The sequence below is a fragment of the Amyelois transitella genome, chromosome 12 (assembly GCF_032362555.1).
Source record: "Amyelois transitella isolate CPQ chromosome 12, ilAmyTran1.1, whole genome shotgun sequence".
NCBI classification, from domain to species: domain Eukaryota; kingdom Metazoa; phylum Arthropoda; class Insecta; order Lepidoptera; family Pyralidae; genus Amyelois; species Amyelois transitella.
The window spans coordinates 7,009,061-7,027,678 of NC_083515.1; the positions used below are offsets into that span (position 1 = coordinate 7,009,061).

The following is an 18,618-nucleotide window of genomic DNA, read 5'->3' on the forward strand; positions in this document are numbered from 1 at the left end:
ATGGCTTATAATTAATATATTTATTAATCGTCCAATGAAATAGCCTTTCTTTTTTGTTATTTGATAAATGTAGTTGTTTAGCTAGCTTTCCATTTAAGAAATATAATAGGTATTTTATTTCTACTGGATGAATACATAACATTTATTGAAGTAAAATCTGTGTTAAAACGTAGGTACGTTTAAATTTTAGGTAAATATTTCCTAGGTACACCTATACTTTTTATCTAAGGCTTGATTTCTTATCATAATCATTAAGAGATATAAAACCAAGCGAAAGGTGTGCCATCGTGACACATTTATTTTTCCTAACAAATACAAAGAAGTTAAATAAGTCGAAACCACATATTATTAATAAGTAAGAAAAATAAGTATTTATAAACTTACTTGAATAAAGACTCATTATAATCCAACTGTGAGATAAAGATAAGAATGAATTTACAGTATTTTAGAGACGAAATTAAACATAACAAAATAATGTTGTTACAATTAACTCTTGAACTTAGAAATTGTGAAAAACAGTTAACAACAGTAAAGATAATAATATCAAACCTTCAATTGCAACTTTCTATAATGAAGTCAATGTACCTCGACCTTATGGAATTGAGAAAAATTGCAAAAATGTTACATCCGCAAACAAGGACATCAAGGTAAAAATTAATGCAAGTTTTTAAAATCTTATTGTTTAATTATGAGGCTGAGGTTTTATCTTTCGAAACCTAGTATAAAAGGTATTAATTTTGTTTGCGCCACACAGTGGTGTGTTCACACGCACAGTTTCATCAAAGTTTGAGTAATCTATGACATATCCCTTATTATTCCGATAAGTAACCACTGGAAGGAATCGGTGTCCCCAGAGCACCTCATTGGTGACGTAGCTGGATTTGGCTTGCACCGGTTGACCAGTTGACTCTATGACCCCTTCGAAAACTACAAGGATTTCTATTTCAGATTTTAGAATGTCACGAGCAGAGAATTTATAAAACGGACTGGATTCGTCTATTTTATGAGAAGCAGTAATTGGGAACATAAAGGAGAAATCTTCAGTTGCGTCAACATTCAACTTCAGCTCCACTTGCTCGCTAACAGAAGCGTCACCTGCTGTAGTGACACATCTAATTAAAAAGGCGTGGACATTGCATGCTATGATCCTGGATTTCCTAATGTTTCCCACGCGAAATAACAAACACAAACTTCGATCTCTTTGGTTAATGATTGCTGTTTTCGAAAATAGAATGGTCTGCGCACGATTCTTGGGTCTCGTCAATTTGGCGAATAGAATACCAACGATGAAAGACTGGACGATAGTTCCGAGAATGCTCTCGATACACATAGTGAACATAGCTTCTGGGCACTCCATGGTGAGCGCACGGTTTCCATAACCGACCGTCGTGTGGACTTCGATGCTGAACAGGAAAACAGACGTAAAGCCATAAATTTGTCGAATACAGGGTTCCCATTTCGTTCCATTTGTGAAATTTTCTTGATCCAAGTCGCCGTGGAGATACAATATGGACCAATATATTCCGGAGAAGAAAAGCCATACTGTTATGTAGGTGATGAGGCAGTAGAGCAGGGTCCATCGCCACCTGGCTTCAACAAAAGTAGTGACGATGTCAGGAAACACATGAAGTGTCGATGTCTTCCTTTTCTCCAAATTGAACTGGCCTGATTTTGTGACCACTCTTTGTTTTGTTTTGCATGGATTTCCGTATCGATGACATCTGAAATAAATATTTAAACATAATTTTAAAACCAGTGCCGTGAACTAGAAGGGCGCTAGGTTAACAGAACAAAACAAATCTTACAAACGCTTCGAGCGTAGGTTGATGATGGTTTTTCGCGCATCATGAATTGTCACTGCACTATTCATAAGATTTTGTGTTCCGTTTGTAACTTCCATAGCAATATTACACTTAGAATAAAATATTTATAAGTAAGTATCTTACTAGTTTTTACATAGCACTGAATAGAAAGAGGATAGAACTGACTTATTACCTGTGTACTTTATTTCTTACGCTTCAATAGTAATCGGCATGGAACGGCATCACTAGATTTAACTTACTGATACGAGTAATTCATATTTGTGTAAGAATTTGATAAGACTTAGCCTCCGTGATTCGTCGCTGATAAAAGAAAACAAATGTAGTTCAAAATGTCAAGTAGGTATACCAAGTAACAGTTTAGTGAGAAAATTTTTGTTAAGTAGCTTTTTATACTGTCTACGGTCCTTTTACAGTAGGTGGCACGGTAGCATAGGATCATACCACTGGTGATCACACATAAACGTCGGACAACATGTATTTCAAAAGGTTTTGCTCATTTCTAGTAAATTCTAACAATTTCGCAAGTATGCATAACCTAGTGTACCAAATTGTATACCTATTTGTTCAATTACGATAAAAATTTACTAACTCGAATCACAGTTGGCTTGCAGTTGTAAAAATATATATTTACTTAATAATTTAGAAAAAAATCACATGTAGTAGAAGACTATATACATGATATTCTTAGATTGGTACTCGACTTACCTACCTCTTGTTAATGTTTTTTGTTCATGCACACATACAAATCTCTCGTCCACATTTCTATTCTAAGTTTGAATAGTTGTGAAGTTGACGTTGTTGAAGAAAATGCTGCAGTACAATTTGTTACCGCTTCTTCTACACTGACGATTTGGCAGTAAACTTAGTTTTAAGTAATTTATTTGACGTCAACCAATGTTGTGAATCCAAAAGATATGACAATTATTAAGTGATATGAAGTATCCCATTGAATTTTGAATTTTAATTGTTGAATTTAAATAACCAATTATGTAGGTATTGTTGGCCATTTTTCCTTTGGGTCATTTAGGAACGATGTTCTCAGGCGATATGTTTTATTGAAACTTCTGAAAAAAACATTATAATAGCTAACAAATAGAATAAGTGTGTAAGCAGATACTGTAGTATTGTTTATATTATAAACGAGCGCATTAAAGATACATACATAATTAAAAATCATGTCTTCATCCCTTATGGGAGCCGTAGGCGAAGCCAACAATCCCCAAAAGACCGAGAGGCCATGTTCAGCTGTATGATTAAAAATGCACTATAACTTTGAAATACGAGTACAATAAGTATTTAAATAACGATTTTATAAGATTTGCTGGTAATTAATATGAGAGGTATTTTTCATGACAGACAAACTGTATATTTTTGGTTTGTCTAAAAGATTTACAAGGAAATTGCTACAGACTATGTGCTATGCTTAAGTTTACGAAATGCGGTCGATGGAAAGCGGCCAACAAAACGTCTTGTATTTTAGGCGTCGCTAACTACTCACCACAAGATGGCGGTAGCTGTAACAAAGCTTATAACGTTTACTTACATGATATAAACATAATTTAAATGATGTTAAATAAGATCATAATTAATAAATAACTAGCGTAAGTTTAGCGTTATTGAAATGGTTATTATGAATATACATTCTACTAAATGAGATAGTTAATACACTTAGGTACTTAGTTTTCTACTCAATCTCAGTTTGATCCTAAAGTTCGACTGTTAGAGAATTCCTTTGGCATTTTTTTAAAGTGTTGTTATTTTACTCAACAGATTTTACTTTATAGATTATCAACTATTTTATAACGACAATTTGTTTACTGCTACGTAATAAAAGGTCCGCAATCCTTACATAACAACCTCCACCATTTTTCCTTGGGCGATCCAGATAAATCCAATACCTCAACGTGGATATCCGACATAGGATGCAATTGCTACAGGAAAGAGCAACGGCCATGGCAGTAAGAGCCGCACATGCGAGGGAAGCTAATTCGATAATCGCCGTGCTCTTGAACGTGCACGATGACAGAACATCTGTCATATGAGTTGATACTCAGAGCAGAGTAATAATGAAGCGTAGAGAGCTACAGTCTACACCCCACGTCGTCAAGCGTTCTGACTTTAGCAGAAAATTTATTTCATTAAAATTAAATGTGCCAGGTTTAGTCCTACCTTTGGAGTATGTACTTAACCGGGAGCTCTCATGAAAACGTACATCTGATGAATTCTTTTAATATTAATTGCTATCTGAACTTTATTTAAAATTCAAATTAAAACATATTTTTTAAAAAAACTTTTAGTTACTATATTTAACTTAGGCCCGTTTTTGGCGAAAGATAAATGTAAGGCCTAATATTTGTAATATTCTTGAAGAGTTTCTGCTGTTGATAGCCAAACAAAGGGTCAATGTAAATCTCGCCTTGGAGTCAATATCCCGTTTTCTTTGTTCGCCAATTCGCGGGCTAACGCACATAAGTATATCTTATCTGAGTTGTACTTGGTGGGTGTAGTTAAGATTAGATACGATTTAAATTTAATGGTATTACCAGGACTAAGAAATGGTTTATGAGCGATCGTCAGACAGACAGACTACTAATTGTTTTTTGATTAATTATAGCAAAAAAATTAATTAGAGATGAATGGAGGACGTTCCACTTTACTCAACCGACAAGAGTTAGCTCTTAAATCTAAGAATAAGAAGGAATGGAGTTCAGACGGCATTTGATTCGCGTTACTGCCTTTTTTATCTTGCATCGTGGCATACCACAGGTCTGACCCAAGGGGCCGGTCCTTCCGGATAAATACCTAAATTAGTCCATACAAATGGAGACAAATCAAAATGAAGCGTTGCAAATAACAAAATATGAAATGTCTTCTTAACTTTTTCTCGAAAATAAAATTTTATAACTTTCTCTTTCTTATTACTTTTTTCATCTCATATGACACCTACATATGTAAAGTTAAAAAAGGGTAGGTACTATGGAATTCTACCGAAAAACAATAATAAGAAAACAAGAGTAAGAATATGATACGACTAAATTTTGCAACCATGAGTTGTAGGACTAGGTCAGTTTAACTGGTTTAGATATTATGTTAAACTTAATTGATTTACCTTACTTAATAAATGCAACTGAAGAGATGTTGCGATTCATGAAATGATAAGTTGTGGTCTGAGAAAACAAATGACATCTAATCAATTTAAATACTAAATAAGGCACTGGCTGACTTTGGACTGCCAGTTTTAAATTTGGTATGCATTTTTCATAATATGGTCTAGGCTTCGTAAAGAGTATCTATTCAATTTTAGGCTTCGTCGATGAAAAATTAGAAGGATGCAGGATTTTTCGATTAAAATGCGGCGGCGGGCGCGTACTTGACATACTATAGTTACTTTATAACTATAACATAACAAATAACAGACACAATAATTAAAATGATTGAGACATAATTGGTATCATATTTAATTTTCAACATACCAAGTCAGTTTGGACTCTTCAATAATTGTTCTGCTTTGCGGTAAAAGGAGACATGCGGTTCTTTCTTAACCGGTCGGTTTATGAGTGATTGGCAGACAGACAGACGACAAATGGGACAGGCAGGTGGCAGGTTTTGAACAATGTAAGGTGCCATGGCGTAATAGTGTGCAGAGGCGTCATGTTGAAAGGGTGATGAACTTATTAGTTATTCTGAGAGAAATGGCAGACATGCATATTTTACGCTTATGTGATTTGTAATAATAAGTATTCAAATAAAGATATCGTATGTTCGAGATTAAAGTACTGATTCAATCACTGAACTGTACCTACTACACATAATGTTCTATACATCACTGTTATTAGTATTTTTTGTAATAAACAATAGGAATTATACCTACATACTCGTAAGCACTAGGTAGGTAAAATAGGTACCTATACCATATTTTACGCTTAGGTAATTTTTTTAATACTTTTGCTAAATCATCGCTAAATAAATAAGGATTTCTAAGTATAATGTTTTGGTAAACACATTAAAATTATCTGATATAAAAGATGCTCTGATCCATTTTATTGATACGATTAATTTTACTACGTAAACGTTAATGGTTATGTTTAACCTCAAGTCTGCACTGCAATACTTGAAATCCAAACCCAACCATAATTGTCAGTACCTACATAACAAAAAGTTTGAATTGGAGTAAAAAAATTAAAAACAAATATTATTAAAATTACACAGTTATATCACGACGGATGTTCAAATGTAATCTGCAACGGCTAAAAGCATCCAGTCAATTGTTTCGAGCGCGTGGCCAGTTAGACAATTGGTATAGGTAGTTCTACCTCTGCGCAAGAGTGGCTCAGTCCTCGCTATCCTGGCGACCCGGCCGCACATGCTGGGTCTGACCCTAATCTCGAAATATTGACAATTTCGCACATAGTTTATATGGCAACATTGTGGTTGAAGTGATGTTGTGTTCGATATGATTCGCCCCGTTGAAATTTGTGGTAAGTGTTCACAGTCTAGCTGTTAAGGATCTTATTTTCGGTCTAACATAATGCCCTAACATTTTTAAAAGCTCATACTTACTTCATAATAACATCAGTAAACATCTATGTAATTGTGATCATATCAAAGATGTACTCTACCGAAAATGTAGGTAAGTACAATAAGAAGATATAGTACATAACACTGCTAATGTATTGTAAGTAAAAGTACGAGTAAGTGTAATAGGTTAAAATCTTTCTAACAATGTACGCATTAATTAATTAATTGGGTAGGAAATGTTGTCGTTCTATGCGTTACCTAATCACGTTTTATCAAACTCCTATATTTAGTTACAAAAGCGCGATAGGCCAAAAAGTCACTCTTACTGGTTGACATTACTTACTTCAGTACATGTATTTTAGTCCAGGTACACCCTATGCTTAATTTATAGATTATGTGAAGAGAATAGATTCATATAATTCGGATATTCTTACAAAATTTTAAAATTCGATTCAAAATACTTATGAATATTTAGACTATTTACATAGTAAATAATGAGTGTACAAGTGTTACACCTAGTCTGTTGTTGACGAAACAGACAGAACATATGTAAGAAAAATATGTCAAGTATGTGTTACCAAATAAAACTGTCTTTTACGTTTCTTACTTTAGTTTTTATTGTTTATTAAAAGTTTCCTTAAGTAACTTTGTTATTTTATTTTCTACAAGTCCAATATTCATACGAAAATTATTAAATTAAGCGTAATAAGTTTGTTTTGGCTTAGTATAAGCATCATAATTAAGCACCAACTTGATTATTACCAAGTCCAGCAAGAAGTTTGAAACCAACACTGTTAAATTTAATTATTTTTCCCTTTCTTACGTCCTCAAGGAAAAAGCTGTTTTATTTAAACTCCCCTTTTATATATTTATTTACTGAAGTAAATCGTCATATGTTTTGTAATGAATTACAAAACATATGACGAAGGCACACGAGAGTCACTTCGTGTAAAACCTTGTCTTCCACGGGCTCCTCTCCACAGAGCTGAGGACGAAACCGGGACAACGCCGGGAGCATGTGAAAACATTTGCCATAACTCTAATACTCTGCTGCGTGCCTGACAGCGATCGTTTAAAAACTGTCCCGTCATAGAATCTGATGGCTTATTCAATTAACTTGCCTTCGACATTAAATTTATTGAAATGTAAGCACCATAAAGTAAACGAGGAGGCGAGGACCTTCATATCAAATCATGTCTGATTGATGCATTGATAACATCGTAAATAGTCGTAAATGACTGGCATATAATCGGCATTACCTTTTATATATTTTATGTTTATTTACTGTAATCTCGAAATAATAGTCGTATACTTTTGTTTAACTTACCGCGTTTAAATAATAAAAGCTACTGTAGGATCGTACGCACAAATAACTGCTTACAACTTTTTATATGCAGATTCTAATATTGTGGGTATATAAAGATGGATATATAATATAAGAGCTAGATATATATTTCATAGCTGATGTTCTTCTTTTAATTTTTTGGGGAATTTTAAAAGGTGGAGTGATTCAAGAGGAAATTTTATATGTATTAATGCTACCTGTACTAAGCCGGGGCGGGTTACTAGCTTCTACATATTGTTAGCTAAAGTCTATTTGTCTGTTATGTTTAAAGGCTACTGGTTAAACGCTATACAGTTTTTAGGGTTAAGACGATGACAATTAACTAATAATGATCGTTGGTTTAACACTTTTATTTTCTGTAATCCTTTTTGTGTTTTTAACATCGTAAATGTCACAAAATGCAACACATCTAGGTGAAGTGTCAGAGTGTGAACTCAGTCAAAGTTTAATTTTAACTGAGTCATGCGCCTATTGACCCTCGGGTGGGCAGTTACAAATGCATTCTTTCTTGGACATTTATCTTGTTTTATTTGTGCTAAGTTTGTGCTACATTTACAAGGTCTGCGCAGTACAAGTTGAAACCTTACCAGATAGAAATTCTGTCTACGAACATGCTTTGATTAAAGAGAACCTAGAGCGCGGTTTCCGGATTAAACATTACCTCTTTCTTAAGAAGTCGTAAAAGGCGACTAAAAGAAAAATCACATTACCTAGAGCAACAAGTTTTATCCAAGCTGGGCCTTATAAACAGGCTCACGAAGACTTGACAGGAGTTGTGCTGTTTAACTCCTACCTTTTATCTACTCCTGAATCGTGGTGATAGGCTATCGCTTATAGGGCTCAATGAATTCTTTACACAAAGGTCCTACCTAATCTTGCTTTGATAGGTATCAAACTATGTATGATTTAATTCTATAGTCGTTAACACTTATATGAATTTAACAGGTTTAGATATTATTAGCATATGCTATTTCCAACTTGTTTGTAGTGGGTATGATAATAAAAAGAAACTTGTTTTGATGTATTATAAATAAGTAAATAAAGTTGAATAAAACGGGAAATTCGTCGGAGGGATGGGAAAGTCAGCTACAAGATTCCCGTCTGAATACCTACGTACTTACTACTTAAATAGGTCATTAGGACAAAAAGTAAGAGAATAAAGCTTATATAATTATCAAAGATAAAATGTAAAGTGTGAAATTACGTTAAATTTGACATTAGCGTTAATCGAGGTGTAAATTAAAAATGTCAGTTATGAATCAAAAATGTTGCTATACTTATCGGAGATTTGATAATTTGAAACGGTTTAGTTATCACTATAGCATGGAACATCCCACATTTATATAATAAAGTTTACTCAAACTTGTGTCAAATACAGCGGTTAAAGCCATAGGATGTAACGCAGAGGTGAAAGCTGTCTTCAATCCAAGTGATTTGATTTAATTTAACAACAGGATTTGCCATCTTTGTATCTCGATTAATGAAAAATTGCAGTTAGCACGTGGTGGTACTTAGCATGTTGGATATTGGATCTTATGTTTATAACAAATCAGTATAATTACGCGACTTATTCAAATATCTTTTTGGTTTGCATAAATAAATATGATTGGCTACTTCTCTTTCACTTCCCACGATACCTGCATTCGCCTTATGGTTTATTCACATTTATTAATGTTCTAATTCAAGCTTTTCGATCAAGGATACTCTTGATCTACCCTTTTATTAGAAGTTCCCCGATTTGAAACAGGCATTAAAAAAATTATAAAAATTATTTAGTATGGAATCGACTAAATGATTTTTAGGGTTCCGTCTGTCCGCCGTTTTTCTCAAAAACTGTAAGTGGTATATAAAAAAATATTTTTAGGGTAGCTCCCATATATGTAAAGCGGGGAGTAGGTATATTTTTTGTTCTTCACTAACCCATCATGTGAAGTATCATTTACCATTTCTCAATTTAGAGATCCGTTTTCGAAATATTTGGTTTTAAAGTAAATTTTTTTGTTATAATCTTTAAAAAATTTACTCTTATGGCTCTATCAGCTATAGAAAGAAATATGTAAAGCAGATATAATTTCCAAATTCGTAATGTCAGGAACAATTAAATCATGAAGCGCGACGGTCTCACTTGTTTAAATTATAAAACTGTCATAATTTCCTGCTGATAAGGGGCAATTAATTGTCTATTTACATAACAATAGTTGAGGAACTAACAACTTTGAGGTGATGGGCACCAACCTGTCACTCTCTTAATTTCAATTCCACCATTAAGCCATTGGCTTTTCATTTCAGTTTCTTGAAACTGGTGGTTCTGCATACCCCATAAGGAATAAAGGTGTTATTATACTTATGTACATATGTATGTACTATATGCGTCTTTACGAAATCGAGATCCCCGCACATAGCCTAGAGAAGACACGTAGCAATTATAAAACTTAACGAGGTACACAAGGCAGATCCAATACTCACAAGACTGCCATGTAGCATGGCACACGCTACGTTTTTATCGCGCGAAAAACTATCGTGAAACGTCACGTCATAATAGGAAGTATTATTTTTTATCGTGAAAAGCGCGATAGAAACAGATTCTGTCGCACGTGTCATGTCTGGAAGGTTATGATTAGCTAGATGGCAAAATGATAAAATTGAGATTCACACGTTGCGAAGTAGGTATATAAGTTGTTCCTTGGTTGACTTTTACAATGTGTACGGGAGAAGAAGCCACACTCTTTGGGAAAGTGTTTTTTTTTATTTATCATCGCCCTGGATCTTGCACCTGAATTATTTAAAAAATTTAGTTTCGTCTTTACTTCGTTTAATTCGACATTATAGTCCTTAACCTACTCTGAGGCATAGAACGAATGAAACAGGATTTGAGAGTCGTTAAAAAATTTATAACTAATTTACCTTATTATGCTTGCATTGACACCTATTTCATAAGTACGAGTAACATATTCACTGGTGTAGAACCAGGTGCACGATGAATGTCAGTATTAATTCTCGCTCGTAAATTTTAGATAATATCAGAAAGATTTAATTTATATTTGTATTTATGTTGGTATTTGTGGGGAGTGTAGAAGAAGTATGACCTCTAATTGGCCTGTTAATAAACTACTTTTTATAAAATTTTTGATCTGTTATCACTATGTTAAGATATGACAAATTTGAAAAAAGTATTTTTAAATACATTTGTAAATATCTAATACCTGTATAGCATATATTATATTTTTGGGAAAAAATGGTCTAAGCAACCAAGTTTAGCTGTGTGGTATTGAGATTCAATTAATTAGCCCATCGCATTGTTTTGGTTTTGGTGGCAATTCCACCAAAACCAAAACAATGCGATGCGATTACTTTTGTAATGACAGCGGTTATAGTTTCAGCATTGATAAAGGTTAAAAAAATGTTTAACAATTACTGTTTAACGCGATCGGGTTGCAGTTAAACAAAAAGCCTAATAAATCATGTAAAGCTCCATATATGTATCAAGTGTAAGTAATTAAGGTGCGGATGATATCGTGAGAATCGCTGATCTCACAAAGAATTCTCACTTCAGATGGCAGCAGCTTAGTATTGCGTGGCTCGTTTAAAAATATAACAGGTATTCTATTCTTATGTTTGTCTTAAATATATATCTACAAAGAAGAGTAGTAATAGAAAGAGTAATGTTTGTTTATTTGTACACGTAAATCTCCAGAGTTACTGGAACGATTCAATTTTTTTTTGTTATTTTATTTTTTTATTTATATATTTATGTACAACAAGAAAAATTAGCAGAAAAAAAAACTTAAAATAAAGAAAAATTCAGTACAAGGGCACTACTTATTTCTAGAGAAATTTCTTCCAGCAGGCCCACGACAGGAAAGTGTAAAGAAAGGTATTGGCTTGTGTACATACCTAATATTTAATATATAAACTTACATAAACTTACTGATATTAATAGACCTAAAACATATTATCATAAAGTTATAAATATTAAATAAATATATTAAATAAATAAACATACATGAATACAATATAATATAATATAAATCTATATATATAAAACACTTCCGTTACTGAGTGACTGACTGACAGACAACGCACAGTCGAAACTACTGGTCGTAGACAGCTGAAATTTGGAATGTAGGTTCCTTGGGATATGTAGGGGAGCACTAAGAAAGGATTTTTGGAAATTCAACCCCCAAGGGGGGGAAAAGGGGTAAAAACGTTTCTATGAAAAATCTTATTCCTTGGGTTTATAAACTTGAAACTTGGCATGAACACGTACATAGGCAAGTAAATATGTTTGACATTATAAGTTTTTTCAAACTACCCTCCAATCGTGATTTAGGGGGTGCGATTGAGTGACTGATTTATTAACGCACAGCCGAAACCGCTCGGTATAGGAGTCTGAGATTTTGAACAGAGGTTCCTTTAGTAACATAAGTGAGCACTAAGAAGGGATTTTTGAAATGTCAACCCCCAAGGGAGGGAAACGGGATAAACTGAGCCGGGGCTGCGGGAAAGTTCTAACGAGATACCGTGGCCCCGGAACACAAAGGGCAACTGAAGGAACGAGGTGGGTTTTAGTCATTAAAAGTCTGACACTCCCTTCCGTTCCACCCAGAGCGGGAGAGGTCATTTGATGATTTCCCATCCTTAAAAAAAAGACTTTGTATGACAACTTTCAGTCGTCTCTTTAACATACATAATTATGTACATACATGCATAACATTAATAACATCACGCCTTTAAATCCCTATTTTGTGTTAACACTACCCATACAAACAGCTAAAAGGAAACAAGTGAAGAGACGAAATTTGTCCGCATCCATTTTCACCTAAATTCTTAACGTTAATGAGATTTACTTTTTATTATCAGGTCAACCTAATAGCCTCACATGTATGTATAACTTCGTAAGAATTTTCTTTCAACTCCTAACCGTTGAGGAGTTGTACCTTCCATCATCAGCTCATTCACATGGGATGATGACTATCAGACGCAAATACTTAAACAGATCTATGAAATTGTCAAAAACGTAATTGCCTGTAAATTTGAGGTTTGCCCTTGATTTCCCTGGAATACCATCATCAGATCCTGACTAGGTAACAACGGGACCAACTTGAAAGTATACTCTACCGAACAAAAAAAGAATCACGTAAATCGGTCCATAAATCTCGGCGTAATCGGTATGCATAAATAAAACACCCGAATTTTATTTTCTATTAACTATCACGAGGCTACATCATCCCTGAGTAACACAGGCTATATTTAATTCCAGTTGTAACAAGATTTCAGCCTGTGGAAGAAAAAGCCCTGTCGAGATCATTAAAAAACGCTATATATAACCGAATTACACGTGGGCGAAGCCGCGGGCGGAAAGCTAGTACAATATAAATGAATAGTGGATGCATCACGACGACAACGACAGGTAGTGTTCTCTCACTCCCCTCTTAAAACCTGATAAGGATTTACTATCACGTACGTCTGGCGGCAAACAATTCCACAATTTGACAGCCTGGACGGAAAACGAGTGGCTGTATGAAGCAGTACTATGCTGTGGCAATTCCAGTAGGAGTCTGCGGTGCGATCTACAAGGCGCGTCAAGTGGGTTTTTGTAAGAAAATCTTTCGCGCAGGTAGGACGGGTAAGAAGGGTTATGGAGAATGTTATATAGGAGATTAAGAATTCTGGCGTTACGCCGGTAGCGGATAGGAAGCCATTTAAGTCGTTTTCGGAATTCAGACACATGGTCAAACTTTTTCAGGCCAAATATGAAGCGGATGCACAAATTTTGCAAACGTTCAAGTTTGTTCAACAAATCCTCGGTCACATCCAGAAAACAGACGTCAGCGTAGTCCAGAAGAGGCAAAATAAGGGAAAGGCAAAGCGAAATTTTGGTCTGAATCGGTAAAAAGTTTTGAAGGCATTTTAGAGAGTGAAGGGAGTAATGCATTTTTCGACTTGTTTCAGCAATGTGTGAATTCCATGTTAAGGTGGAGTCTAATAAAACACCCAGGTTTTTTGCATTGTTGGTGTATGCAATCGGTGTCCCGTCAATGTGTAAAGGAGAAAGTGTGGATAAGTCAACGTTTCTACACATATAGTGACTGCCAATGATTAAAGCTTGCGACTTTAAAGGATTGACTTTAAGACCGAAAGACTCCGCCCACTTACTAACGCTAGAGAGGTCATTGTTCATGGCGTCGATGGCAGCATTAACGTCCGATAAAGGGAAATGTCGGTAGAGCTGCAAATCATCAGCATATAAATGGAAGTTACAGGAAAGAATATGAGTGACACAATTGATGAAAACGGAGAAGAGTAAAGGAGAGAGGACGCCGCCCTGTGGGACACCTGCCCTAAGATCACACCACTCAGAGAGGGTTTCACCATGGCGAACACACTGCTTGCGACCGCGAAGATAGGAAGAAAACCAAGCTAGGGCTGATGAAGACACATTTATAGAATGAAGGATTTCTAATAGACAGTCGAAATCGACTGAGTTAAATGCGCTGCTGAAATCAAGAAGGACAAGTAAAGTCAAAGATTGGTTTTCAATAGCCCATCGAATATCATCGGTCACCTTAACCAAAGCAGTAACAGTACTGTGCCCTGGTCGAAAACCAGATTGAAATAAATTCAAAATATTGTTACTATACAGAAAAGAGGAAAATTGGTTGTGTACTATTACTTCTAAGATTTTGGATAAATATGATAGGATCGAAATGGGTCTGAGATCAGAAGGAGAAGAAGGATTTTTAGTTTTAGGTAAGGGTATTACGTGTGCAAATTTCCAAGATTGTGGAAATATGCCAGTGGTGAGAGAGAAGTTAAATATATGCGTTAGAACCGGAAGAATGATTGGAAGAAGTAAATTAATCATTTTTGAGGATATTGAGTCATTACCTACTGCATTAGACTTAACATGCGCTATGGCTCTCTTGACCTCCTCGTCCCCGACAGCCACAAAAACAAACAAACTTTGTTATACCTGGCATGTCTACTTGGGCAGCATCGGCTATAAATGATTGCGAAAACTGGAACACCTTATGTAGCAACATGATGGTATAGCTATACTATAGGAAATATATCTAGAAATGACAGCCTAACAAAAATCGTTCAGCCACGCGAACTAACGTGGGCATCAGATAGTTTAAAATATGGCGGACTCTTCTATTAGATAATGTTTGGACATCGTCACGCAAAGCCATACTTAGCAGCTAATATTACGATTGCAATGCAACAGTTGCATTGAGTTTTACGGTAAAGTCATTAATTACTGGTCAGTAATTAAAAGCCGGCCTTCGTCATACGTTTGACAGAATGCGTAGGTATCATGCATATGAACTGCAATAGTGGTAACTACTGAGTTATGAATACTCACTAAGTTATACTAGAGTTATGATTAATCACTGTGTTATTTTTTAATGATTTTCTATAATAGAGAAGAAAGTTATTTCAAAGCTTTGTTTTCGTTTATTTTCATAATATCGTAATTCATTAAACCCGTCAGTTAGAAAAAGAACAGGGAGTATATAAGAGAAATAGAATAAACCACATCAGTACCTGTTAAGTCAGCTTTTGCCTTAAAAGTCAATCGAGGGAAAAGGTTATAAACTTAGGATTCTTCTTTAAGGCGATGGGTTAGCAACCTGTTTCTAAAATCATAACATATAAATCTCTATTTCATCATGCCATTCAACTAAACGTGGCGCTCATGGATTCCCTTTGTCTAATCCAATATAAAGATCATACTCATATATGTATGCATCATACTACATACTATACAAAACAGGAACGGTAGCCTTAAATTAAACGAAACATCAGTTTCAATTCTTCAGGAAACACCAGTTTAAAAGAGTCAGAACAAGGTCTTCCACCATTCCCAGGAGTTGAGACAACTTCGCGACAGATCCTTGTAATTTTACTACGAACGTAAAGTAAAATGGGCACAGAAGCGGCACTTTGCACTGCGGTTTGACCTGCGTGTGACAAAAAACAAAGCTTTTGATTTCGAGGGTATTCCGGTGAAGAAGACTAAGGGATAGGGTTATACTTTATATTTTTTATATTAATTTGGGATTCTTCTTTTAGGCCATGGACTAGCAACAATTAGAATATTTGAATCTCAATTCTATCATTAAGCCAAACAGCTGAACGTGGGTGGTTCTTGGTTCACAACTAGATTAAATACCTATAAAGGAAAGTTTTATGGAGTCTACGTTCTTCTATTGATACCATTTAGGGATGTTAATTTCCTGTTGGTATTCATACAGTTTTCATCAACAACTCAAGTTTTTTTCAATAACGCGAGAATATATATATTTATTGCATTTGAAATTATACCTTACTAGCTGTGCCCGCGACTTCGTCTGCGTGGAATAGTTATTTTGGGCATCATTGCAGCCCTCAAGGATGAATAATTTTCCCCGTTTTTTTTTCACATATTCCATTATTTTTTTGCTCCTTTGCTCCTCTTGCTCCATCGTGATAATATATAGCCTTAAAACCTTCCTCGATAAATGGTCTATTCAACGCAAAAATAATTTTAACCTTTAGTTCCCGAGATTAGCGCGTTCAAACAAACAAACAAACAAACTCTTCAGATTTTTAATATTAATATAGATTATTTCAAATAAATCATACCTGCACACTTGTCTGTTCCATCATTATTGTGTCACATATAAAACAGCGGGATTGTGGAATCGTCCCACATCCCAGTTTTCCGCAATATGGTCCCGTGGGTCGAGTCCGGCAGGCGTTAAGTAGTGATGGAGATCGACGACATCCTAATGAGAAACAAGGACGCTTTGTTTAAATGGATTAATAAAGATTCCTGTGTAAATTTGAATGTATACCTTGTGCCTGCTGGAATAATAGGATGTACATCTCTTTCCAATAGATGGCGTATGAAGCTAGAACGAAATCTATACTTTTTGGATTGGTTATAAAGTCGAGCCATTATCGATTCTTATCTATACATTCTAAAATTATAAAGATATTAATAAAAACGTTTATTTCCTCTTCACAAAAGTGAAGGTGCTTGTAATCTATACATTAAAAACTGATAGCTGTTACTTCATTGTCTCGTGAAAAGGCTAGTTTCTGAAAATGTTCCAGGCGGAACCTGCAATACGAGGTGGCTAGGCCCCTCCCCGGAAATAAGGAGGGTTTATAATAGAATCAGATATTTTATCAAACTATTTTTTATATGAAAATAAATATAGAAATAAATTTAAAAATAGTTATTTTTGCATAGAATAAGGTCAGTGTGGTTCTCGGCACCAATAGGAAAAGAATAGGACCACTCCATCTCTTTCCCATGGATGTCGTAAAAGGCGACTAACGAATAGGCTTATAAACTTGGGATTTTTCTTTGAGACAGCGACTTTTTGCGACAGGCTAGCAACCTAGCGATACAGTGGAACGCGACCTATCAGTTTTTTTAAGACTGTTGGCTCGGTCTACCCCACAAGGGATATAGACTTGATTATATGTATGTATGTATGTAGAATAAGGTACCTGTTGTAAACCTCATGAGGGAACAATATTAATCTTAACTTAAAAAGCTAGATGTAATCCCATTATTTCCTAGGTAATATCTTAAAAGCCAATTAAAATTTGTTTCATAAATTAGTGATTTAGCTATTCGACAACAGATGGCACTACTCGTATTAACCAACCGCGTTAAAATCAATATCGATTTGATTGTCCTGTTAAATAAGTCAAAAATATTTTTTCATGCTAAATATCGAGATATGAATAATTTAATTAGGAGAATCCACATTACAAGCACACATTATCATGTGTCATTAGCTAATTTCATAGAGCGAGTCATTGCATGGCAAATTGTGTGTTCCTACCTATTCAAGATGTAATTGAATCTAACACGACATCATCTTTTCAATTGGAATGAAATTGTCACCTAAACTCTTATATTTCAATACTTTACAAACATTTTTGGAGCTCAATAGTCAAAATCATTTAACTGGTGCAAGCTTTCTTGCTGAGCAGGTACCGAAGTAAAAGGCATATAAAAGAAATGTCTGTAAAAGTCAATCATGGGAAAGACAACAAAACTTGAGATTCTTCTTTGTCTGTCACTGTCTAAATCTCAATTCGATCACTAAGCCATTCAGTCAGCTGAATGTGGCCTTCGAGACCTTACGTGACTGTTGGCTTTGCATATTCCGTAAGGGATAAAAACATGATATATATCTAATTAACTTTACATCGAGCAGATAAAAAAATTGCTTCTATTGGTAATAATAGTGTTAAATTAAAAAAGAATACACTTATATTGATTACTTCTGCTAACTAAGATACTCAGTAGAAAGAGAGAAAATTTAGTTATGGCTTAGTAAGTAAATAAATTGGCACTCTATAAAATATAGATTATTTTATTCTCTTTTCACAGGAAAATTGACAAAGTAATATGGAACCGACAAGCAAAAACCTCAAGCCAACATCCATCATAAAATCTAATATGAAAACAAAACTCAATCCAATATTGTGACGACAAAATGGCCACGGAGTCGGCATACGAAATGAAGGTGAGAGAGGAGAAAGAGAAGGCGAAGGTGTCTCCCTCGACTGGGAAGATATTCTACAAACCTGGAGTCATAGAGGAGGAAACTGATGAAACCAGCGCCTTTGATAGTTCAGCTGTGGAGTCGCCTATGCTGGGCTATGGGAGTTTTTTGAAGCCCGCTGCCATGCCGACTTCAAGTAGCCTTCACAGGATACCCACTTACAGCAGCTCCATTGGCCAGAGCACGATTTATAGACAGGATACTTGTAGGTAATTATTAATTTATCTTTATTCAATGCCTACTATTGCCACCTCCCTACTAATACACGTAATATGAATGCAAAAGTACTCTCTGTCTATCTGTCTGTTACGCTTTCACGCCTAAACAACTGAACAGATTTTGATGAAATTTGGTACAG

The 18,618-nt window shown here is 35.0% G+C and overlaps 1 protein-coding gene and 1 long non-coding RNA gene across 2 annotated transcripts; one reads left to right on the forward strand and one right to left on the reverse strand.

Moving 5' to 3' along the window:
- Positions 1-263: 263 nt before the first annotated feature.
- On the reverse strand, positions 264-1,946 carry LOC106142081 (G protein-activated inward rectifier potassium channel 4). The gene is made up of 2 exons (XM_013343711.2): positions 1,806-1,946; positions 264-1,721 (listed from the first exon to the last, which is right to left on the reverse strand). The coding sequence occupies exons 1-2, from the start codon at positions 1,898-1,900 to the stop codon at positions 683-685; spliced, it is 1,134 nt and encodes a 377-aa protein (XP_013199165.1). The 5' UTR covers positions 1,901-1,946; the 3' UTR covers positions 264-682.
- LOC132902294 (uncharacterized) lies at positions 508-18,458 on the forward strand. The gene is made up of 3 exons (XR_009657078.1): positions 508-647; positions 949-6,301; positions 18,086-18,458. It is a non-coding gene; the product is annotated as an uncharacterized LOC132902294 (long non-coding RNA).
- Positions 18,459-18,618: the final 160 nt, after the last annotated feature.

Bases quoted from the DNA above. Each gene is read 5' to 3' on its own strand.
- LOC106142081 (XM_013343711.2), bottom strand. From the start codon at position 1,900: ATGGAAGTTACAAACGGAACACAAAATCTTATGAATAGTGCAGTGACA. The intron at 1,722-1,805 runs GTAAGATTTGTT...TATTTATTTCAG, and splicing joins AACCTACGCTCGAAGCGTTT to ATGTCATCGATACGGAAATC.